Genomic DNA, 25580 nt, shown 5'->3' with positions numbered 1-25580 from the left:
AGACAGTGAAGAGTTCAGAGAATCTACAGGGCTGGAGCATTTAAGAAGGTTAGACTACTGTCTAGAGAATAGAGAATTTTCACTGTCATTGAACCTATCATCTCACTGATACACAGATGTGTCTTCAAAGAGCTATAGATTATTTTCATCTTGTCTGAAGTTCTGATAATTGCATCATTGTAGCTGAAATGTTTAAAGACCTTTTGTGTGATCTGTTAAATTTTTTTAAGTACTATCCTATCTGAAGTAAAATTCAATAAATATGAAAATAAGCTGGCTCATTAATCTGCAGCTGAAAAGGTGTCATTTTTCTAGTTCTCCTTATTTCTAACATGTAGAAGCTTTACTACACATTCAGAGTATACTTACACTATGTATTTATAGTATTAATTGTATAGTATTTATATATTAATTACATATTTTCAAATAAATATGGCAATCAGTAGTAATGTTTTACTAAAGAAATGAGTGAAGCATTACATTCAGATACTGTAATGTAATTGGTACACATTTTGACTGAATATTTACTTCAGCAAGATATACAAGGAATGTTTACATAGCAGTCCCAGAAGATATATTAAAAATAAGTAAAATGTACTCAGTTTAATAATAAACACGAGCACATTAAAAGAACAAAAAAAACCTCATTAGCTATTTGAAAAAAAAAATCTATCATATATGATTAACTTTTCAGCTACAGAAGTACTGATTCTTCAGTATTAAAAATAATAAGACAATACAAAATATTATGTGTAAATGTGGTTTTTTTTCATATATAATCAACAATAATAAGGAAGGATCTGTTTCGTTACTGAAGAAACAAGCTGAATGTAAAAGATTAAAATATTTTATTGAAGTTTTTAACAATTTCTTATCCAGAGAAGCACAGGTAGAGACATAACAACTCAGTCATTTTACTGCTCCCAGAAAAATTGAACATTCAAACCTACAACCAATGTGTAATTATTTCCAAACTAAATAATGCACAATGCGCTACTGTTTGAGATTATAACAAACAACCAATTTACAAACAATTTACTCTTAAGATGACATTTTAACATGAAGATATTGCATGTATTTGCTGATATGGTACCTGATGTTAAAGCACCCTTGGCTAAGCTTTTACAAGTGATGGTATAACGACTGCAATTCTTGCTGGCTAAACTTCACTTCAGTGTTCTTCCATCTGAACATTTAGATCACTCCTGCTCCCTCTGGAGTGGTTTGCGCTCTGGAGGTAGTATTGGCTGTAGCTTCTGCCAGCGCTTTGGAGGCCAGAGAATATGAGTAGCACGGGCATGTAGAAGTCCAAGAGAAACCTGTACCCAAAATATAAACCAGAGAGAATATTAAATACGGCAAGTTAAATGAAATCTGGGAGATACATGATGATTTGTTAGAGCAATGAGAGAATAAAAAGCAGAGAACTTTGTATGCATAAAGAATGTTGTATGCATAAAGAATGCATTCTTTGTATGCATGCGTTCTTTGTATGCGTAAAGAATGTTTGTACGCATAAAGAATGTCCCATGCATGTAAGGAGAGAAAAAGAAAAACTGCTTCAGTGACAATTCTTTTTTTTTGTTGATGAAACAGTTTGTGGAACCAATACAACTTGTTGAAATGCATTGTTTACAACAAGCATGAACTAGGAATGTTTTTTCAGGTTCAAGAAGCAGCAGCCAGTCAAAACAGGTGAGGTATTTCATAATCCACCAAAAGCTTGTGCTGATTAATTATTTTGAGTATGGCAGATAAAGGTTCAACTATCAATTCTGGATAAGTTCAACAAAACCTGTGTTCCAGCTTTGAGCTACATACACTAACCATACCAGGATGTTAGCTTTTCTCAAACATGCTGTACTTTCCACATCTCCGTCTGTCTTTCAAAATTCAGTTTTGTCTCCAACCAAAAATAGAAATTACTGTGAACTGTAAATATTTCTATAGGATGAAAATGTATTTCTGGCAGAATTATTTGAAATATGTTTATAAATCAAAGAGTTTTGAAGTTCTAGGACTACTTACACTTTATTCATAGATTTTGTAAATGTTTTACATCATATTATTTATTAATGTGTTAATTCAATAATTTTGCTTTACTGATGTTTTAATTCAATAAACTGAAATAAAAGTCAATATTGGAGTTGCTTACAAATGAATCCCTTATAAGTGACATGGTTTAGAAAACTGAATGGCTTAGAAGACCTTAAGAAAATTATAAACACAGCTCTTTTCAATTACAGTACGAAATGCTTAGACTAGAACATTTTGAAGATTTTTGAATAAATGCTTAGATTAAGAAATTTTGAGAACTTTTAAAGATTTTTTGAGAATAGAACCATCACATTTTCAGATTGGGATTTTACAGGCTTTGCTGGTCCATACTGGTATGGAGTTAATCTCACTCAATTTGAAATGCCTAAAGAACTCTACTCTGCACTGGTGCTCTACTCTGCGCTGGTGCGGCCTCACCTCGAGTACTGTGTCCAGTTCTGTGTACCACAGTACACAAAGGACATTAAACCATTGGAGAGTGTCCAGAGGAGTGCGACGAAGATGGTGAAGGGCCTAGAAGGGAAGACATATGAGGAGCAGCTGAGGTCACTGGGCCTGTTCAGCCTGGAGAAGAGGAGGCTGAGGGGGGACCTCAGGGGGGGGTCGGGACCTGAGGGGGGAAGTCTACAACTTCCTCGCGAGGGGGAGTGGAGAGGCAGGTGACCTATTCTCCGTTATCACCAGTGACAGGACCCACGGGAACGGTGTTAAGCTGAGGCAGGGGAAGTTTAGGCTGGACATCAGGTAGAGGTTCTTCACCGAGAGGGTGGTTGCACACTGGAACAGGCTCCCCAGTGAAGTGGTCACTGCACCAAGCCTGTCTGAATTTAAGAAGAGATTGGGCTGTGCACTTAGTCACATGGTCTGAACTTTTGGGTAGACCTGTGCGGTACCAGGAGTTGGACTTGATGATCCTTATGGGTCCCTTCCAACTCGGGATATTCTATGATTCTATGACAGATTTCAGCATCTTAAACTTTAGACTCCTTCTGAAAACCACAGTGAGTAATAAGCTTCCCACCATAAAGTAGCCAATGCTAACAGAAAAGTTACAGAATAGAAAAAAAAACATGGTTAGAAATATTGCAAAGTCCCTTCATGTGAAAAGATTAAATAATTTAGACTCCTATATAGACATCAATAATTTTATAAGTGGCATCTGGAAAGAACGTATAGGCCTTATTTGCCTGTTATGTTATCATATCTCATAAGAATAAGGAAACATCAGATAACAGTTTCTTGAACAAATTTAAGCTACAGCCTAATTATTTTCTTTTGTCACCCCTCCTTTTTCTGATTGATGGTTGTATTTTGTTTTACAGATTGTATTCCTGTAAAAAGGAAATGCTTCTTCAGTGTGCACAATTATATCATGCTTTACTACATTATACAGGATACTGAAGAGAACATACCAAAATAACAAACTGGTTCAGAAAATAATAGTAGAAGCAGATTCCATCACAGATAACTGAACAGTGTGGTCTCTATGATCCAGATTAGGAAACACTGAGAGAAAAAAATATGTACTTCCTTTGTCCTTATATACTAATGATCTGATATTGGCTGTTATAGGAGAAGAAGTTAAAAGTACTTCTGGTTTGAACCTGTACATTCTTGCTTAAATTTTTATGTAAACTCAGTTCTTCAATTCCATTCCATTTCTCATCATACCAAAAAAAAAAAATAAAAAAAAGATTTCAGTAAGCAGGTAATTCAGCATTTTATGCAAATGGACACCAAATAGGCCCCTAGGAATATCTTCGACCAATTTTCTTGATTTAATTTCATAGGATTAATGTATATTCACTGGTCTCTCTCTACTACATAATCAAATCAGTGAAGCTGAAGTGGTCTATATCTAATTCCGTATTCTGTAGCTTGATGAAGCAGGTGCTGAATTACTTGAATATAATTTGGTTACTTAATAACCCACAATATCTAAAAGAATCTGAAGAATCACTGAAATCACAGTCCAGCATCGTATTTCACTTGCTTGATCTCTTGCAAGGATCACTTATTTCCCTGATCCATTGCTTCTTTATCCTACACTTAAGCAAAGGACAATATATATCCAGACTGCAAAGTGACAACTCCTTTTTGATAAGATTTAGCTACATTTTTTTTTTTAAGTCTTGACATAGTTCTGTGTATTTTTTTGATATTTATAGAATTCACAACATCCGTTATCTTAATTATTCCATAAAGTGTTCTGCAAATGTAACATCACCAAGTGTATACATTCTCTGAGTATACAGCATGATGGCATACATGACAGGTTGTTGTCAAAATAAAAAACTACTGCAAACCTCACTACTGCATATAAAATATGACAGCATTTGTACAGAGAAAAATATTAAAATACTCTTCTCAAACACAAATACCATCTCATTTTCAAAGCTCTGTGTTTTTCTCAGAGCATTGCTTGTTACTGATATCAGTAGGAGGTCTGTACACAGACTGAGAATATAATAAATGAATCAAAACTTGTTTGAAGCTCAGACTGGAAATAATTTTGCCCAGAGGATTACTTCTACTGACTATCATCTGACTTGAAACTAATAAAGAAATATCCTTCTCATAAACCTGATTTACAGGACAACATGACAAGTGTTAAAAAGTAAAAAATGGGTATTGTAGGGTTATGGAAGTCTTTACTAAATAACAAATGACACTGATGCTATAGGGCTTATTTTATAATAACTTAAAGGCTCACTTTAAAAGCACCTTGCTGTCTGACTTCTGCAAAGAACCTTAATAACTTTTGTCCATTGCCTATTATTATTCTGTAGTAACCACAGTAGCCATGAATTTCACAGAGGAAGAACAGAATTGTTCGCAGTGAATAACCTGTCCTTGTTAATGGGTTTACCCTCATCAAGGTTAGATGTGGATTGAGGGTGAACAGAGAGGACACACTTTCTGTTGCAACAGTGAAATACTGAAATAATCTATTAAAATAAAGATTGATCAGTTCCCTTACAGACATTACTTATTCTTTTTACTTAAGAAAATAAGTTTACCCCCTTTCCACATGAAAACTCTTTGCTAATATCTCTGGGTCATGTTTGTAAATGAAATACATTCTTCAATCTAAGTAGTTGATTCTTATTTCTACGTTATGAGCTATTAATTATTCTTGCTGTAGCAACAACAGATGTTATTTTGAACTGAATCCATATTATTCTCCCCAACCTGACCTGTTTAGGCATTAATTTATTTTTTTTTAATATTTGAATATGTAATTGGCCAACTGAGAAGTCTTTTTTTTTTGTTTGTTTGAGATAGAAATTTTATCACAAAACAAGTTTTGAATGAATAATACTGTTTTGACACTGTTACTGTGATAAAAGCATATTTCCTCAAAGCCTGCTTGTTGTTACTATGTTAGTTGCATGGAGACTGATTAGTTTTGGCACTGTATTAGAGAAGATAAGCCTAAGCTTGGTGGTGCTATCAGCAGTGATATTTACATCTTTCTTTCTCATTCTGTCATAACAGGTTAGGATAAGTGCACCTCTGTTGGTATAAAGTATGTAGTTGGTATACAGGCAAGTATGTATTACTTGCCTTGATTCCAAAATACATCATTTTAAAATTCTCAATGATTTACAGACTGTACTCTCCACCTTTTCTCCTCTGTTTGCTATTTGAAATCTCTACTGTCCCTTAGCATGATGCCTTTTCTAATCTCCAATCACAATGGGACAAGCAGCACTGAGGCTAAGAATCCTGTGAAGTAGCATGCAGTGGTTCTCACCAAATCTTCTAGGAAATCCAGGTCCTCAGTCCAGATTTCAAGAAAAGGACGAGTCTGGATAAGAATGTGACCTTAACAATGGTATTCTCTGCTTTCTCAGGATATGTAAAATCTACTCAGGTTGTGATAATCACTTTAGGTTAGGAGCATTCCCCACAGATATCTGTTTGCTTCTTTTCCCCTTGAACCTTTGGTGACTTGGATCTAGATTAAACAGCCAGAATTTTAAAATTAACAACACTAAACCAGGAAAGTACAGTAGCACTGAATATAACCTGATAAAGCAATACAGAACCAAAAGAATAGGTATCTACAACCTCTTCTAAATCTAGACTCCTAAGTACTCAATTTGCTAATTAGAAGTAATAATAAGACAAAAAGACAAAAAGCAGTACAAGAACATTTTGTTCTGCTGTTATTGTAACCCTGTAAGCCAGTATCGGCATTGCCAGTAACAAGCTGCAGATCTTGTACCAGCTCTGCATGAACTTCTTGCTCAGGCTTTGCTAGAACTGTCCTTGCCTGCTTAGAGTTTTATTTAGTTTGCTTAGCTGCAACATTTTTTCCAATGATCTGCTGTTATATTTTGTTATAGTTTTGCTTATATTGCTTATATTTGTTTGTATTTCCTTATATTTGCATGATCTTTCAGTATAATAGTTTTTTGCTTATTTGTTTGTATATAGCAAAAAGTAGAAAGAAATGTATTTCTGTGTAGAAAGAAATAGTTATTACCTTCATGCAATAATGTGGATTACATGACTGTAGGCATAAGATAATAAGAAATGGGCACAGGATGACACTGAAGACTGCAAGCTTAAATACAACTCAGCAATGATCACTTGAAACGCACCTGACTGGGGTGGTGGATAAAAAGGTTTTAAGACTATCAAAGAGTTCAGAAGAACAAGGAGTGTAATAAACATACAATGTATAATAAATACAGATAAAAATGATTTGCCAAGAAGTGAAGAAACAAGGCAAAATACATGTCAGCAAATGTATTAAATTAGCACCAAGAAAGTGAGGAAGAAGCAACCACCAACCTCACAGTCCTGGTGAAGAATTCAGGATGCCCACACAACTTGCTAAAACAGCTTTTCCCCTCTTTTTGAGGAGGACAAGCGCTCTAAAAAGTATAAAATAACATAAGAAATCTTGGAGTATCTAGATGTGACACAGGAAGATAAGCAAAGAGAATGGGAAGATAATAAAAAAGCACAGTAGCAATCCTTAATATTGGATCAACACAACAATCTTTTCTTAAGGTGCACTTGAATAAGTACTTAATTACGAATATACTTCCTCTGATGAAAGAAATACTACTTAAAAATACTATCTTAAAACGATCTTGTTTTATGATGTTTAAACCTAGAAAAAAAATCATTATTAATTTGTGTTTTGTCTCCTGGTCCCATTAATAAATGTTTAAATTGTGCAAATCCTTTAAATCTCACTGGAAGAGAACAATAATAGCTACCTAACAAGAAACAGAACTAAATTAAAAGTGCCACATATTATAACCTGTCTATTTAAGAAATTTCATCAACTGCTGGAAAATCACAATTTTTAACGCATACATTATTAGCCTTTGGTTTTGAGGAGTCGCATTTGCTTTAGTCTCATATGCTGTATAGTATTGCACAGGCCTTCCAAAATCCAAGGACAATGACAACCATGCAAACACAAAAATTAAAGTTCTCTCAAGCCCAAAAGAGAAAACAATACTGATCACAATTAGTGTTTCAAATTATGCTTTCCATTCCCTGAAGTACTATATTCTCACCATTTGTTGTTGTTGTTGTTGTTTTGTTTGTTTGTTCTTCATATGTACATTAGCAAAGAATCTTTATATACAGCCTTTCACATGCTCAGCACTATGGAACATCAGCCATACTTAAAACAATTTCCTCAGATTTTCTGTTTCATAACACAGCATCATTGGGGATGGGGTTGGGGAAAATCCTCTAGCAGTAAAGGTCTATGCAGACTGCATTTTGCTGACTGGATACTTGCTGCTCCCCACAGAGGTTCTGAAAGGTGCCGATGCACAGTAGGTGAAAAATCCCCTAATATGGAGATAGCCAGGGAGATTTAGAGATGACCAGCAAATATACGGATTCTGAAAAACTGGAAATGCCAAATTTTTATGGAGATTGAAAACTGTCTCCAAAGGGATGAGGTTAATGAGAAAGGAGAGAAAAAAAGTTCTGGACTACTTCAGCCCCCAAAATCTCAAAGAAAACCTCAGGATAGAAATATCTAGGCAACTATGCAGTGTTTCAGCTAAAATACTAACAAAAATATATAGTATGGGATAGGTATCTGTGTCAAATTAGATTGCTTGTCTTTAAGAAAGGTTGTTACACTGGGCTTTGATATTAGATTGTAGGTGTAAAATGGTCTCACAGAGAATTCTCCCAGTAAATTAGTCTCTTCAGAAAATCCATACTTTAATAGAAAGTAAACATGATTGCTATTACATTTCATTTTCTGTACATGGCTGAACTTTGAAACAGCTACTATCAAGTGCAGTAGCAGGAAAAAAAGGCTCAATAAAATAAAATCTTGCGGATTACAGTAAAATCCCAGAGAAACCACTTCCTCTAGTAGAAGTACCTGGGATAATGAACAATGGCAGAAGAAACAAATATCCTTGACCTCCTTCTTTTTATGTATGTAAGAATCACAGAAAGGTGAAAATCAATAAATTAATGTGTAAATAAAACCATACCAAAACAGATTTTCTTTAATTTACATCAGCTTGCTGAAGGTTAGCAAAACAAGATGCTAACTAGCTCATGAATATTTTAAAAAATACAGTAATCGATTCCTTTCAGCAAAATACTAGCATCTTCATCATTCTTTCCTCTTGTCCCTGAACAAATCAGACCTAATGGAGCCATACAGATCTAGTGACAAAGAAAAGAATGCAGCCCATTAATTTTGCTAGTAAGTGTTCCATTACAGTTCCATTAGTTTGATAGCTGAAGCAGCAGCTCCAGCTATAGATAAAACATTCCATATGCATTTTCTTTCACTGAGCTACTGTATAATCAGTAAAGGTCCTTATCAAAGTTATCAAATTCAGAAGTATTTATATAGCTAGCAAATATACTATAAAAGTACGTGAAAATTTATAAATCACATTGTGACAACAATTTCATTTTGAGAAAGTTTTAAACAGTGAAAATAGTCACACTCAAATGTGCCACTCGGAAGTGATGCACATGCACTACATGTGCATGCATGCACAGACGTAATTGCAAAATAAAACATGAAAGCGAGTAATATGTTTCAAATGCAATGGATGATTCCCAGAACTAAAATTTGCCTGTTAGCACAAAATATTTGTCTGAAATTAGTATAACAATTGTGACTGCTCTGATCCAACATGGTTTTGCAGTTTAAACTTTCATATCAGAAGTAAGTGCATTGTAATAAAAGCTCATCTTATCGATTGAATTGAAAAAAAAATGTAATTTACTAAATATCAAAATAACTGGGTATATTCTCTTTTGTTCAATCATGTCTGCACATCTACTTTAAGACTAACATTTCAGAAGAGGTCAAAGAAGGAAATGATCACTGAAAATAGAATATTTTTCACATATTAGATCTTTCTACAGTTATCCATGCATAGAGACTGGTTTACCTTGAACTTGGATTAACATTTATAAAAGTAGTGGAGATTTAAAGGAATTCATTATCAAGTAGTGTATTTTTTATTCAATTTGTGAAGAAATCAGCTGCCAATACCTAATATTACTAAATTAAATATAGTAGTGGGCTGGGTACAAATATTGTGTGAGCTAAGTTCTGTCTCAGTGCATTATCTTGGAATAGTCAAGGATATATTATTGAAATGGCACCAGAGCTAATTAATTTCTTTGTTCCTTCCTAGTTTTTTCTTCAGTGTTTTCTAAAGAAGTATTTTAAAAAGAGGTTAACATATAACAGAGTGCTACTAGTCTTTTATCTTCAGTAAGTATAGCATTCTTAGAAATTATTCTTTCTTGCTTATGATTAACAGAACCATTATGCTAAATAGGTCTACAAAAAGATTTACAAACCAATCTATTATTTATTTTAGATTTCTAGTTACAAAAACGGTGAAAGAATTTGCTTAGCGCACATTATGATGAGCTTTGCATGCTGCTTATACATAAATATAATTTAATAGTTAAAAGCTTTTTAATATTTCACTGGTTGAAGCACAAAATTCAGAGACTAAATAGGATTGCCACTAAGTCATGTAACTCAACAGAAGAACAACATGTACTAATAGCATTCATAAAAGAGCCCCACATTAAAAAGCAGTAATATATTTGCAATTCAATATTTTAAAGAATTGATAAATTAAGTAGCAGGAAACAATTTTCACAACACATTTATTATCTTCACATAGAAAGCATTAGCTATATCCCAAATCTGTGTGTATTAATTATTCAGGAATATATAAAAGCCTTCAATGTGAATTCCTATTCAGCAGGGCATTGTGTTAGTGCCAGCAGAGTCAGAAGAATATCAGGCTTAGTGACATTTTTCAGCTTACTACACTGATATTGATTATGTGTACTGTCTTTCTTGACTGAATACTTAGGACACTATGCAGAAATGCTGTACATTACAAATTAAGTTGATTTCCATTTTTGTTCTGTTGTGTGTCATTAATTCAGAGTTTCATTCTAAATCTTTGGCAAACACAGCTGTATGGGATTACAATGGCAGGTGTCACAGATCAGCTCCCAGAGCTCACAAACTACCCAGAGATTGCATTTGCCATCTCACTATGCCACTTTGCTGCAGACCCAATTCATCTCTATGGGATGCTGCTTGAGCAGGTAAAATTATGATCTCCACTTCCCTTGTCTGTGGTGTTGTGTGTTCTCGATGGCACCACTCTGGCCACAGCATTGACTGTGATGCTCTTAAATCCTGCTGCAAGATTGGACACTCACGCTCTGCTATCCAGTACACACTCATGGAGGTGTCCAGCAAAACCTGACTCTTAGAAAGCAGGACCTAGTGATGAGTGACTAGCATTTCAAAGCTGAGCAAACAAGCTAAGATGAAAGATCAAATTCCACCGAAGTTCTGGAAGTGTGGCTGCACCCCCACAAAATTAATCTTTTTTTTTTTTTTTTTTCTGTCAGAACACGATAATAGGCTTCAGTTTCTAGATGCACTCAAATTCTTCTTCAAGACAAGTGAACAGAAGAAAAAAATCCTGCACATCAGTTAGGTCTTGCATCTGATTTGTATTCTACATACTCTTCCCAGAAGCTCAGGAAAGCACTCTGTCTCACCGGTCAGAAATCAAGGCTATTTATAAACCCAAAGAAGTGTCAACACCAAGGAATGTTATGGAAAACATCCCATCCCACTGCTGCCCCAGCTCTGTAAGGGGTAGTGCCAGCCTGGGTGGCTCTGTTAATGAGCACCGAGACAGGGTGGCATTGGCAGCACCAGACCCCAGGCGTCTGGGAACGGTCATTACCTTAAATTTTACTTGGCAGATACCTGGCAGACAGGGAAGATCATGCTACTATAATTATCAAATGCTGAGGTAAGGAAAAAAAAAGACAAAGTAAAGAAGGTCGGCAGTAGCAAGAAAAGCTAGTTCAGGGAAGTAGGTGAGAAAATACCTATGAATTAAAACATAAACAAATAATGGTGCAGCATGTTACAACATTACAACTGTTACTGGAGAAATGTTCAGAAGTTTTCAGTAATAGCTTGTATGTTCAGCAAATAGATCTGCCAGCATACTCAAAGCTTCTCCATTTTTATCACACATTTCCACAATTTTAATCTGATACAAATCAAGTTGTTGCAATACTGTTAATAACATCATTTTGTCTTTCTCTTACCTTAAAAGACCACTGTTCAATAGACTATTTCACTTACTTAATTAAATATTTCAAGAAAGATCCTACTGTGAGGCTTGCTTATATTTTCTTCTAAAATGGCATACAGAAGCAGTTTGACTTACAGAAAACATGCTGTTGGCAATATAAGCTATGAAAAGCAATGGGGAGTAAATATTCAATGAGCAGCTAGGATATCAAAATGTCATTAAATAGCTTCATGATACGTTATTAAAATTATAAAAGACTTTTTAATAGAGGTCTTTGTGTGAGGATGGCTAGAGCTCATCTAAAATGGTAAATTTCATCAAGATAATTGTGTATATGTAATCTCCCTGGTCTGATTTACAGGAAAAAAAAAAAAAAAAACACACACAAAAATACTTTATATATACACAAAGATTTTTCTCCCCCTTATAGCTATAATAATAGCTATGAATTTAAGAATGTTTAAATACTTCCTCTCTTGTCTTTATCTGATTTATTCCGTATTTTTGTTGAACCTACAGAGAAGAGATTAAATGTACTAAAACCAACTTTTACTTTACTTGGAAAAAACTTCCCAAAACATTCATTTTTTCCTTAATCAATCTTAATATTACTTAGAATTCCATGTTTTTATGATACTGTGACATTTGTCAAATTCTTGGTATAATTCAAATCATATATCTATCCTTTCACTTTGTAACAGAAGTCGTGATTAAATAATCAACACTATTAATTATTAATATAATTTCCTCATCCTACATAACTAATCCTCTTCATATTCACATTTTCTCTTTAGTTCATTCCTGATCAGCTTAAGATAATGGCATAACAGGTTCTGCTGAGGGAAAAAGCTTCACACAAAAAAAGTAATCAGAAGTATATTAACATTCATATCCTTATTCAGAAGCTGTTGCAGTTCTGTGCAAGCTTGAGTCTACAAAGCTAGATTTCACATGTCAGACGATTGTTTAATTCTCCACAGAAAACTCCCTCAGTGAGGAAACAGGTTTCATGTGTGGTTATGGAGAAGGAAATTTTATAGAGAAGTGACTATATCGGATCAAATCACCAGGCCTGGCCCACGTACCAGGGCACCCAGGTAGAGGTGACTGATCCTGAGGAGAGGCAGGAGACCAGCAGTCAGGGTGATGCAGCTCTCCATCATTATGCGGATGTCAGAAGAACAAGGAAGGAGAGGAGGAGACCACATTTGAGCTTCCTGACCATTACGTTAGAGGTCCAGTTCATTGGCATAAACAACGAGGTCCATTCTGCCATCTGAGATGTCCCAGGAAACTTCTAATGGCCACTGTGTCTCCTCATTGAGGGAGGTACAGGATTCCTCCAAGTCCTGCGCGACTTCTTACTGCACATAAATGTCTCATATTCACTAGGACATAGGAAAACTACTTTGTGGACAGTCACAGTCGCTCTCTTCAAGACATCTGGTATTCTTCCTGGAATATGCTTTTTTTTTCCCCTTTCTATTTTCCCCTTGCTCTCTAGTTTTCTTTAACACACCATTAAGTAACAAGACAGGATACTATAAACCAAATAACTGAGGCACAGACTGCGTTCATTCAAAATGAAAAGTTACCTTCCTCTTCAGCCAAACACGGTAACCAGATTTAATCCACTACTTCACCATCAAGAGCTATATTTATCTCAAGAAGATATTAAGACTTGTTCTTAAGCTATACAGCACGAGCAAGAAAGTAATGGAAGACTAATGAATTCAGTTTCCTGCATATTTAATAAAATATTCTCTCATAGTCGTAATCAAGCCATAGTTCAGAAAAGCATGTGCTGAACTTTAAATATTCAAGTAAAACACTCGAGCACATTATTAAAATTAAGTAAAATAAAATAAAATGAATATAATTTCCAGAGAGCTGATGATCCAGATTTATTAACTCTTTAAATTACTCATTTTTTCAGACTATATGCAGCTATTAGGCTACTTTAGCAAAATATAACCATACAGGACTGCCAGGTCATCAGTAAAGGAAAAGGATTAGCACGTTTAGGAGCTGAAAGATCTAAATGTTAAAACTCAACACCATTAAAAATAATTCATTATATGGAGCTCTCCACTTCCAGAATAAAAATCAACCAAATTAAAATTCCTTTTGAGTGCTCACTTTTGTTACACAATCTTACTCAAGATATGCTGCAAATCCAACATTTATTTTGTACCTCAACGTTTTAGGGGACAGAAATCACATTTTTGGTCAGCAGCAGACTGCATATCCATCACCATTGCTGTAATGCCTGGAGATCCAAATACTGTCTCTGACATTAGCTGAGGAGACAGCAGTAATGACGTGCAGACAGCACAATCTGACACATTTTCATCAGTCTACTCTGGAAAAATATAGTCTGTATGTTTACTGAGTTGTTTTTTCCTGCTTCAGGATCTTAGTATGCAAAGTGAATTAAAAAAAAAAAAAAAGTGATCCATATTTTAAAATAAATATGATTCTGAGGCCATTATGCATAGTTCATCTTCTAGCTTGCTTTAGAGTACTGAATTACTGTCAGCTGCAGGTAAAGGCTATGGAATGATGGCAGTTGCCATTGCTTTGCAAGGGAGATCTGGCAACCTGTCTGAAGAATCTTTGTTCCCTTACTACTGAACAACTTAAGCAACCCAATCTGAACTTGATGACTACGCGTTCTTGTTTCCCAAATGATATTTTGTGCATTTCCTTGTTCAATGAGTCCAATGCTTATTTTAATTGAACAGAAAACAAAACAAAAAACCTCACACCAAAACCTGCAGTGACATGCTTCCATGCTATATTGTAAATTTCCTGCAGTAATCCAAGTCCTCATGCTGTCTGGAGTCACACACAGACAGAGGAGAATCTGAAGCTGCCTTGTCCTCAGAAGTCTCACCATCTGGTGGTATGCACCATTAACCCATTTGAAGAGTGAATCAATCTCAAACTGGAAGCTGCCACACCGTATGTTTTTGGCCATGAGGATGGGATTTTAACCATGAGTCAAATACATATCATGAGTCAAAATCATGATACTCTAAACGCAGCAAGTAAGAAGATGGAAGTTAGTATCTAATGATAGGGAAAAGTGCAGTTCTTATGAAAAGCAAGCAAATGCAGGGCCAGAATCTCAAGAAATTTCAGGAAAAAAAAATAAAATAAAATAAAAAGGAAGTTGTAGATAGAACAAATTTGGATAGGTGTTAAGAGTTGCTTGAACAACTCACACCCTCAAATTAGATTTCCTTTCCAGGCCTCAATAATAACACAAACTCAATGAACATTACCTATGACTGGAAAACATTTCCATTTAGTACTAATGCATTAAGTAAGAGGTTGGGAGCTTCAAACTGAGCAAGAATAACCTTTAACCTCCATTGCAATGGAAGTCCCACACAGCATCTTCTATGTTCTACAGCAAAGCAGCTCTTTCTGCAATCTCAAAATACTTTTACATCACCTTTCTTCATGCTCTCTTCCAGATCTCTGCAGAAAATAATTTAGAACCATTGCATGACTCTCTAGTACGTGTTTGTGCAGGGAAGCACTGATCATATCTGGACAGGATCCTGATGCTTTCCTGTGTGTTAAATCTAGCTACAACTCTGCAGTGACTTCTCTGATGCCATTCTGGCAGTCCTGTTCCTTTCCCATGTGTGTGTCAAGCAAGGCCAGCTGGCCTCAATTATTCCTTTTCGAGGCTTCTGATTTGCTGGCTGCAGCGTTCCCCGGGCAGAAGATACCACCAGTGTTCCTCCGCTGCCAAGCAGAACAGCACCTAGCTCAGGTTCCTAGACTCTCCACTACATAGCTCCATTATACAAGGGTTCAAATATAAATCCACTAACGCTATTTTATGAGGAAGGGTGGAGAGCTAGGCCTAATTGCAAGCAGAATCTGGATGAGAAGGGATACAAAAATAATTTCCAATACAGATCAACATCCAAGTTCAACCAAACAGTGAATGCTGCAATAAAAAAGCTAAATTCTGTGGCATCTGAACAAATATTTAATTCTCTGGCCACAAAACAACACCCTAGATTAGACCCTGATTGAGGTTAATGGGGCATGTCCTATCTCTCTTGTCACTTTTTTAAACCTCATCTAGATTCACAAAAAGCCATCTCAACTGTCTGATTGCAATGAAAGCAAATTGTTATGGTCATCTTTTGAATCACAAAGAATATGGGTTTCTAAGGAGAACTCCTCAAAAAGGAGATGAAACAAATATAAAATCAGTAGAATATATATTGTATATGCTACAGCAACTATCCAGATAAGAAAATAATAAAAGTGATTTATTCTTGGAGGTAATATTTTGACTGGCCTCAGTTATTAGCTTTAGTGCTTAAAAAAGCTTTAATGCTTCTCTAGTTTCAGTTGCTGAGTTTACAATTCAATCAATTTTTGTTGTGAAGTAAAACTTACCCTTGCCTAGCCCTTATGACTTTGCATTTATTTAAATGCAACTGAAAAAAAAAAGTACTACTACTACTAATAATAATAATAATTCTACAGCCTGTATTATGGCATTACTATGAACACTGCTTAGTCAGTAATATTCATTTCTGAAAACACTAAACAAAACCATTGACCTGATAAAAATGCTAGACAGGGTATATGAAATATATGTATAGAGAAACTGAGACTCTCTCTTAAAAGTCAACATTTTCTCAAAGCTGTGACAATCAAAAAAAAGTTCAATTACCACTTACCATCCTGTAGTACATTATATACATATTCATTAACTTTGGTACAAAATACACACAAAATATTCCTTTAGTTGACTGTCATAGATGTGAAGCTACTAAAAGATATCAAAAACTCTATTATGTCAAAGCACATCTTCTACTAAATTTCTCTCTGCTACACTAACAAGGTTGAGCCTATTTGATGATTGTCATTTGAGATTTATTACTGAGAACCATGCCAAAATTAATCTCTATTTAATGAGTTTTTTTGAAAGGGGTTTAAAATATCAAAATTTTGAAACATGCTCATTAGAACTATTTGTAAGTAATTTAAAATGATAGGTTATAAATAAGTTGTGATTGCATCCTAAAGCCATGTCAGAAATAGTGTTCATATGACAGACTGTCAGAAAATTTCATGCTTGACACATGGGTCCAGTTGATCACTAAATAGTGACATTTTTATTATTGTCTTGAAAAAATACAATTAAATTTCTGCCCTTGCAAATACTTTTTCCTTCCCTTTCCCTCCTAGATCATGGCACATTGACATCATCCAACTGGAAACTAGAAAATCGTGAATTACTCAATTTGTGTTCCCCAGCTTCTCCATTACCAAACACCACTGTTACAATATGAGAGCCGTAAATTGAACAGAAAAGGTAACAAAGATGCTCATGAGGCCTTAATTTTTCTCAATTTGAAGGAGACACTAACATGATGAGTTATGGCATTTCTGTTTTACATCCTTTTTGGATTTGGAGTGTGTCAAATTCTATCAGTCAGGAGTCAACAAGTTTCTCATGACATCTCACCCATAGGGAAAGCATTGGGTGCAAGTTTTTATTTTGCTTTGCTGTTTTAAGCATATGGTGAGGATTTCTGTAAAGGTTTTGAAAACTCCTCAGCCTTCAAAGTGTAGTATAAAACCTGCATTAAAAAATAAAAAAGTATAAAACATATAAAAGAAATATTCAGAAATAAAAAGTGCCCTTTATTTTTCATAAATAATCTACTTGAGCTGAGGAGTGTTTAAAATTATAGTCGCTAACAAAAGTACCAGAATTATTTTTGTTAATAATACGTATTTGTTCATCTACAGAAAGTTAATTAGATGACAATAAAACAAATGGATATTGAATGTCAAAATGAATGCCAGAGTACCTTTGTCACCAGTGATAGGACGGTGATAGAAAAATAAAAATAAAATAAAATAAAAATAATAAATAAATAATAAAATAAATATAATAAAATAAATAAAATAAAATAAAAATAAAAATAAAAGCCTGTATATTATTTTTTCATAAATTTTTGGTTGTGATTATAATTTTTAAGGGTATTTAAGAGACTAATTACTGACATTGGTGTTTCCTAGAGGAGACAAAACTATCCAGAACCAATAATGTATTGTTCTGTTCTTTCTAAATAATGATACATGTTGTATATAAAAAGCCATCCTGAGCTGTGAATTTCTTAATGTCTTAGTTTCAGATGTTATTTGAACTTTGGCTGGAGTCTGGAACTCTTCCTCAACCTGATTAGTAACTTATTTGAAAGCTAGTTGCAGTAAATCTGAGAGGACTGTTCCTGTAAGCCAGTGCTGTTCCTCATCTATAAGGACACCTGAATCTGACCCTAAGATTTATTTCATTTTCTTTGTAAAATGGAAGATTAAAACAAACAAAACAAACAAAAAACAAACAAACAACCAAAAAAAAAGTTTTATGGAAGACTGTAAAATATGCATCTGTTAAACTTCACCTCTCGTAGCTTACTGGTTTCAACTGTTAATGTATAGAACAGTGCAAACAGCAAAGCTTAACGGTATTATTACTCTGACATAAGTAGATGACAGTCTAGTATTGTGCTGCATTTTCCTTTTGATGAGGACTATTATTTCTAATAGGCATAACATGTAACAATACCACAGCTTGTCATAACTTATCTGGGAAACATGAGAGTTTGCAGCAAATGCATGAGATTTATTAATGTCACTAGTACACAGACACTGTTTTTTTTATGGTCCTTACTGAAGTGCTAAAGAAACATACTCTGAGTCACAGGAAAAAAAAAAATAAGTGGAATACTAGGTTTTCAAAAAAAAAAAAAACCAAAAAAAAAAACCAAAAAACTCAGATATTTTGAGTTCTACAGCAGAAATGTGAATGCTACTAAAGATTCTTTCCAGCATTAAAAAGTGCTGATGACCTGAGGAACTTATTTAAAGAACTTGTTTGTCTACCAGAACAAAGCCTTACTCAAACAAGGAGGAACACTCATTCCCTCTGAAATTTATAAAACTCCTGTCCATTTATGTGAGTAGTGAGCAGCCAATTGCCTCACAGACATTAGACTCAGACAGCTATTAGAATATAGTGCAGACTACTGTAAAATTTACAATAAGACTGACACAGAGCTTATTAGATTTAAAGGATGTAATTTCATTCGTTTCAATGGACACTGTTTTTAACCCTATTGGTATGATCCAATGTCTACTGAAGCACAAGGGAAAATAACCACAAAAGAAATCATATGCAGGCCCTATTCTAAGCTCCTTAGGTGGATGAAGACAGAAATTCAGAGAAAAAATTTATTACTATTGTCCTTGGTTTATCCTGTTGTATTTTTCATATTTCAAGTGTACATGCTTTTACAAAGAAAAAAGTTCATTGGAAATCATCAGAGAACAATTTCAAAAGATTTCTGTGTATACTTGCTACAGTCTTGCCTTCTGTAGAGCGACTGCCTACATGAACGTCTTTCTGACCTAAAAATTGGTATTTGCATGCTGGAGGGCTAATAAAGCAAATACTTTAGGTGTTTTAATAGCCCTAAACTAACATAATTTGAGTCATGAAGACATAAGAAACACACTGATTTAAGTTGTCATTTAAATACTCTTTGCTGAAGTTCTCTGATGTCTAAAACAAAAGTATGAGAGAGCAGTAATCTCTGATAAAAATATTAAGGTTATTTAGAGAAGTTTATAATACATTTTAAATTCAGGAATTTAAAGTTAGAAAACTGAGTTTGAGAAAACATTTAGGGATCAGACTTAAGGTCAATGAAGACTGATTGAATTGTTTGTTTACTAGATCCTCTCTCAGTGTACTCCTGAAATCCTGTGAGAAAATCAGCAAGTTTGGATTCTCCCACTTAACACAATAGGCTAAATTTAAAAACACATTAAACTCTGTAGACAACCAATGGAAGGAGAGGACATCAACAGAGTGATATAAACTTGCAGTAAACAACATAAGTCTTTCCCATTTCTCTCCATGGACTATAGATGGAGGCTAGGCAACTGTGCTATTAATTTGGGTGTCTCTGTTCAAGGCTTACGATTAGATTAAAAGAATCTGGGCTTTTATATTGCCTTAAAGATTATGTAATGTTCTCCATTAAAATCCATCTGTTCAAAAGGCATTCTCAAAATAAATGGAAAACATCATTTGACGTTAAATTAACTTCCTAAATGACTTAATTCTAAATTTAGAGAGGACAACAGCAAAACTCCCTTTGGACTTCACCAGCCCAAGACCAGTATAGAGTACTTGATACTGCTTTTCCTCCCAGCTTCATGAATAAATACGGAGGAGGGGAAAGGGGTGGGGAGATAAATGTTGTTTGTCTGCTTTCCTCAGAAAACTATGGCAGAAATCCTTCTTTTTATACTAAAGGAGAGCAGTAATAATTGCAAGCGGATTAGTGTACATAGGTTACAGTGTTTGAAATCTTACTGACCTTGAGTAGAATCAGTTCCGAACTGCAATTCGTTAAATACCATTATATTACATGACAGCTATGGGAGTGAGGGAATATGAGAATAGTAAAGCCAAAGTCCCTTGGGGTAGTCAGATAAAATGTAGCAGAACCTGTCTAAATAGCACATTTGTTATATCTACTTTTGTTGCTTTAAAATGCTTCGCTCAGGAAGCTGCTATGCTCAGTGGCAGAAATCACCTCATCTCAGCTATCACAAAGACATTGTTGTATACTGCCTCTGTTCTAACCATGGCTATATATTGCCCTCTTCCCCCCCCCCCCCCCAAAAAAAAAATCACTGATGCAAAGCTGGGTTAAAATACTCATTTTAGAAATAAATTAAAAACAAAGACATCTTGGCTACTATTAAATTACTCAAAACTGTCTTTTTAATAATAAAAAAAAAAAAGTTTATTTAAGCTCAAGTCCTAGGTTTTCTTTTTTAGTTTCCACTTTCAGTGAAGTAGATATGACATGTTTTCTCATGGTACCACATCTGAAATGAGTTAGTCACTTTATACTACCCACAGTCAAAAGAACTTCATCTAAAAGTACTTTAAGATTGGATCTTTTGTGTGAAGCCTGAGCAATCTGCAGCCAGTGAAGAATAAAAATATATTGAGGATTCACTGCAAGAGATGCAATCATGAGATGCAGAAATAATTGCTAGAAAATATCAGAAGCTGGTGTGCTATGGAAAGTTTGGGCTTCATCTAGGTCTACGTGTCCTGCTAATTCTATGTGTCTAGTTATGTTTATGGTATTACTCTATCATAAACAAACAAACAAAAAAAGCATGTTTTTTTTATCAACCAAAGGCATGTTTGTCAATTTCCTGGTCCCTTACTTTCAATACAATTATTTCTCCAATGGTGCCTAGTTTTACTAAGGGTTAACTGACACTTAATGCTTTTAGTCATTTATAACTGTTGCATGTAACTATATGCACACTAAACTAACATGACTCTAAGTTTCATTTTTCACACTATTTGTTAGGCTTAAGTGAATTATATGGTTCTGGTTTCAGTTTGAAATAGAAAAAAAAAAAAGGAAAAACTGAGAGAAATGAAGTGGTTATAATTAAAGATTTATGCTGGAACTCTGTTTCTGCAGGTAGTGCATGAATATTTTCTCTGAAATGAAGTGTCCTTGATATACTCTTCTCGCGCTTTATACTGTTCCATGAATTATAGAAGAATCTACACTGGCTGTGTATGTTACTTTGGAAGAGTCACTACCCTCCTTAGACTGAAGTAAGGAAAACTGAGTCATCCAATCAGTAGTCTCTTGGTATCATCACAGACTTGCCCAAAGGAAAAACTAAAGTTCAACTAGAAAATTATCTCCAGAAATAAACCTTGAGAAAGAGATATTAAGCCAGGTTAAAAGCACATGGACACTGTTTCTAGGAAGAAACAACAATGATTAAGTAGACTGTTAACTGAGACATGTATGGCTAATTGGAATGAGAGACCACGATACAGTTCCTAGAACAGTGTAGCCTTTCTGTCTGAAGATGAAAGAAAAGTGTGCATAGGCATGTACTAAAAGTAGATGCAGATTTATTATTAAGATTTATTAAGTCATGAACATACCCTAAAATTCACACACAATTCATCTGACAGGTCACAAACCTTGATATCTACAGAATTTGTAGCATTATTAGAAGAGCAGTAAGAGCCAAGACATTAAAGACTGTAGAAAGGCTGGTACTATGCAGAGGGTCCATTGCAGATCCTGAGAGTTTTTCAGCTGGGGAAGCCTCAACTTTTTCAAAGATTAGACTGCAGAGCAAGGCAGCTATCACATTTTATGCATCAGGGAGTTCTCTGTCTAAAAGTGCTACCTATCTTGTCAAGAAGGCACTAATTTTAGAAAAATTTGGAAATACTGTTATATCTGGAAATTAAATTGCCCATCATATTTCACAAATACCAAAAAACAAGTAGAAGTCACCAAGAACTTCACTGTTTCTCTTCCTGCTTAGCATTACTTTTGCTGCAGGAAGCATGCAATCCACAGTTGTTTGTTGTCCCAGTCCTTTTCCTTTTTTTTTTTTTTTTTTAATACACTGTAATAATAAATCCATAGACTGACTTCTTAGAGTTAACCTGAGTGGCATCTCTACGCTTAACAGACCTCATCCAAATAAATCTCAAATTCTGTCATTTCCTGTCCGACCTTTCCTCCATGTCACCCACTTTCATCTTGTCCCTCTTGGTATGTTCATTGGGAACACAGCTTTGATCTTATACAGAGGAAAAGGTAAAAAACAAATTCTGGAACGCATGAATTGTTGCATCCATCACAAAACAGAACTGGATATTATCTGCTGTCCAGGAAAAAATGTGATTAAATGGAAATGTTTGTGTCTCTGGATTAAGCAAACATTCAGTTTCACCAGACTTCTGAATGTCCCCAGAGACCCTAATAAAATCATCATTTCTAGTAAACAAAATACAAGGTTTGAGCAACATAATTTCTTAAGGATTAAAATAAATAAATAGATAGATAGTTTCTCCTTTTATCTGATTTATTGGTTTTATCTAAAAAACAACTTTAAATTTTAAAAATAAAGCACCGTTTTAGTGCCAGATTCAGAATCAACACTTTTACAGTAAGGTGATGAAAAGGTCTATGAAGGTAAAAGAGATTCAATAACAAATGTTTTCTTACAAACGTTTAGAATATTATATCTCACCTGAATATACCTACAAGTAAGAAATAGTAGCTATTACACTAGATAAGTCACAAAGTACTTATTTTCTTTTTAAATTACCATTCAAAGTTAAAAGCTGTTTTTGGTGGATGAAAAACTCGACATAAGCCAGCACTACGCTTGCAGCTCAGAAGGCCAGCTGCATCCTGGGCTGCATCAACAGAGAAGTGGCCAGCAAGTCAAGGGGGTGATTGTCCCTCTGTACTCTGCCCTCGTGAGGCCCCACTTGGAGTACTGTGTCCAGGTCTGGGGCCCCCAGAACTCAAAGGGTGTGGAGCTGTTAGACCGGGTCCAGAGGACCCGATCAGAGGCTGGAGCACCTCTCCTGTGAAGAAAGGCTGAGAGAGCTGGGGATGTTCAGCTTACAGAAGAGAAAGCTCCGGGGTGACCTCAGTACTTAAAGGGGACTTATAAAAAAGATGGAGAGTAGCTCTGCTCAATCAGATCATGACAGGACAAGGGGGAATGATTTAAACTAAAAGAGGGGAGACTTAGATGAGAGGTAAGGAGGAAATTTTTCACTCAGAGGGTGGTGAGGCACTGGAACAGTTTGCCCAGAGAAGCTGTGGATGCCTCATCCCTGGAGGTGTTCAAGACCAGGTTGGATGAGGCCCTGGGAAACCTGATCTAGTGGGTGGCAACCCTGCCCATGGCAGGAAGGTTGGAACTAGATGATCTTTGAGGTCCATCCCAACCCAAGACATTCTGTGATTCTATGATTCTTTTTTCCCTAAACTTCAAGAGAGAATCCCCTTGCCTAAGCAAAGCTACTTTACATAGCAATGTAATCATGAAATCATGACACCAGAATTGCTAGTTTATACACTGACTACTGTATGAGTCATCATCTGACTACTGATGAGTCCGAATGCAATAAACTTAATATCATCTGATCAAAGTTTAATACATTTTTCTGAATTATTTTTATAGAAACCGCATAAAAAGTATTCAAGATAAATTTCCAGAATATCTGAAAATCCTAATAAAATGCTAAACCAAACCAACCAACCAAACAAATAAATAAAAAACAACCTTTGAAGCCATGCGCTAGGTCCAGCACATCCAGCAGTCCCTATTTTCACATTTAGATGTAAGAGAGGTCCAATTAAACCTGGTGGTCAGGGAGTGAATTTTGCAACCATGTGGCCAGGATGGAATCATATGACTCCCAAGTGGCTAACAAGTAACAGCAGCTAATTACCCATGCAGGATTTAATTAGGTATCTTGGGATATTTTACAGACAGGAACAATTCAGTATAAATCAATCAGATAATCAAAAACAGCAAAACAATGAGAAACTGATACTGTCCCCTTGTATTGGCCTGTGGTCTTAAAGTTTCTAGTCTTTAGTGCAGATAACATCTTTTTCCTTGCCTGAAATACTGAAAATGACAAACAAGAGCTAGGGAAAAGAAAAAAAGAAAAAAAGAAAAAAAAAGAGAGAGAGAGAAGAGAGAGAGCACGATATAAAGAGAATACAGCAATATATGATAGAAGATTATTCTCGAGTAACAGTATACAATCGTGTGCTTTTGACAACTCAAATCATTTTGAACAATGAGTAATTTACGGCTATGATAGGGCAAGCACTTTTCTTCCTTCATTTATTTGTTTCATTCCCTGCAGGATGAAGTGAATAAATAAAATTACTTCTAAAAAGCCATTTTCTGTTGTTATCATTTATGCCTCCAGGAAAAGAATCTTAAAATCCATCTGCTTATAAGCAAACCCACTTTCCTGTTCAATTTGGAAATAAATTCTGTATATTCTGAAAAGCAGGATCAATTCAAAAGCATAAAACAAAATAAAAATTAAAAGTTATACAAAAGTGTAAGCAATTAACAAGATGTATACAATTAAGATTATATAAAGTCAATCAGCAGAATCCAAATGTAGAACTATTTCCATCATGACTCATATTAATTACCCAAGTTGAATATCTGGTATTTTACTCTAGCAGCATCACAACAAAGCATAAGGAGTGCAAACTGGCACAACAATCTAAATCCAATTAAACATTCAGGAATATAATTTCATATTTTGAGAAAAATAAATACAGGAGTGAATATGTGTGTTGGAATTAACTCTAGGCACTAATTAGTTTGTCTTGACTGCCTTTACTCTTAATGGAGGCAGAGCATTCAGACCCTAAATCACTGTCTACAGAATCCCTTTATCAATCTATTTTTCCACTGATCATAGATGCATCCTAAAGACATTATCCTAAAGTTACCCTTTGCATCAATGCCTTTTTTAGCCAGTTTTCCAGACAGTTGATTATAGTGAGAGCTCCAGGCATTCCTATACGTTGCTATGCAAACATAGAAAAGATAACAATGTATATTATTGAAAAAAAAAACCAACCATATTATTCCTAAACATTAGCTGGCTGTGGTCATATGGGACTAGATATCCAGGAAAATTGGACCTGCTGGTTTTGGAATAAATAATATTACTGCTTGATGAATGCAGGTATTCAGGAATGAAATTGTTGATCTCCATCTATGTATGGTTACATTCCCACAAACCCTCTGTGCAAGTTCTGTTACATTCAATAGCCCTTCTCTGTCATGTGTCTGTGTCATCAAAAGTAGGTATTCTTCACCTACTTTTCTATATCGAGCTATTAAAATTTACTGTGTGCAGGCCAATTCTTGAAAATCATTCAGAAGCTAAAGTGTGCAGAAACTACACATGATCCTCATACATAGCAGTAGATGAATCTGAAG

At 35.0% G+C, this 25580-nt stretch overlaps 1 protein-coding gene across 9 annotated transcripts in view; it reads right to left on the bottom strand.

Moving 5' to 3' along the window:
- Window positions 1-495: 495 nt before the first annotated feature.
- IMMP2L (inner mitochondrial membrane peptidase subunit 2) overlaps window positions 496-25580 on the bottom strand; it is a 465930-nt gene continuing 440845 nt past the window's right edge. For all 9 annotated transcript variants that reach the window (XM_066991682.1, XM_066991687.1, XM_066991732.1 and 6 more), the window contains one exon: window positions 496-1319. In XM_066991682.1, the coding sequence (XP_066847783.1) occupies window positions 1200-1319 (120 nt within the window). In that variant the 3' untranslated portion in view covers window positions 496-1199. The remainder of the gene's footprint in view (window positions 1320-25580) is intronic.

Source organism: Anser cygnoides, chromosome 1 (assembly GCF_040182565.1).
Source record: "Anser cygnoides isolate HZ-2024a breed goose chromosome 1, Taihu_goose_T2T_genome, whole genome shotgun sequence".
NCBI lineage: Eukaryota > Metazoa > Chordata > Aves > Anseriformes > Anatidae > Anser > Anser cygnoides.
The sequence above is the reverse complement of the archived record's forward strand: the minus strand, read 5'-3'. Positions and strand labels throughout refer to the sequence as shown.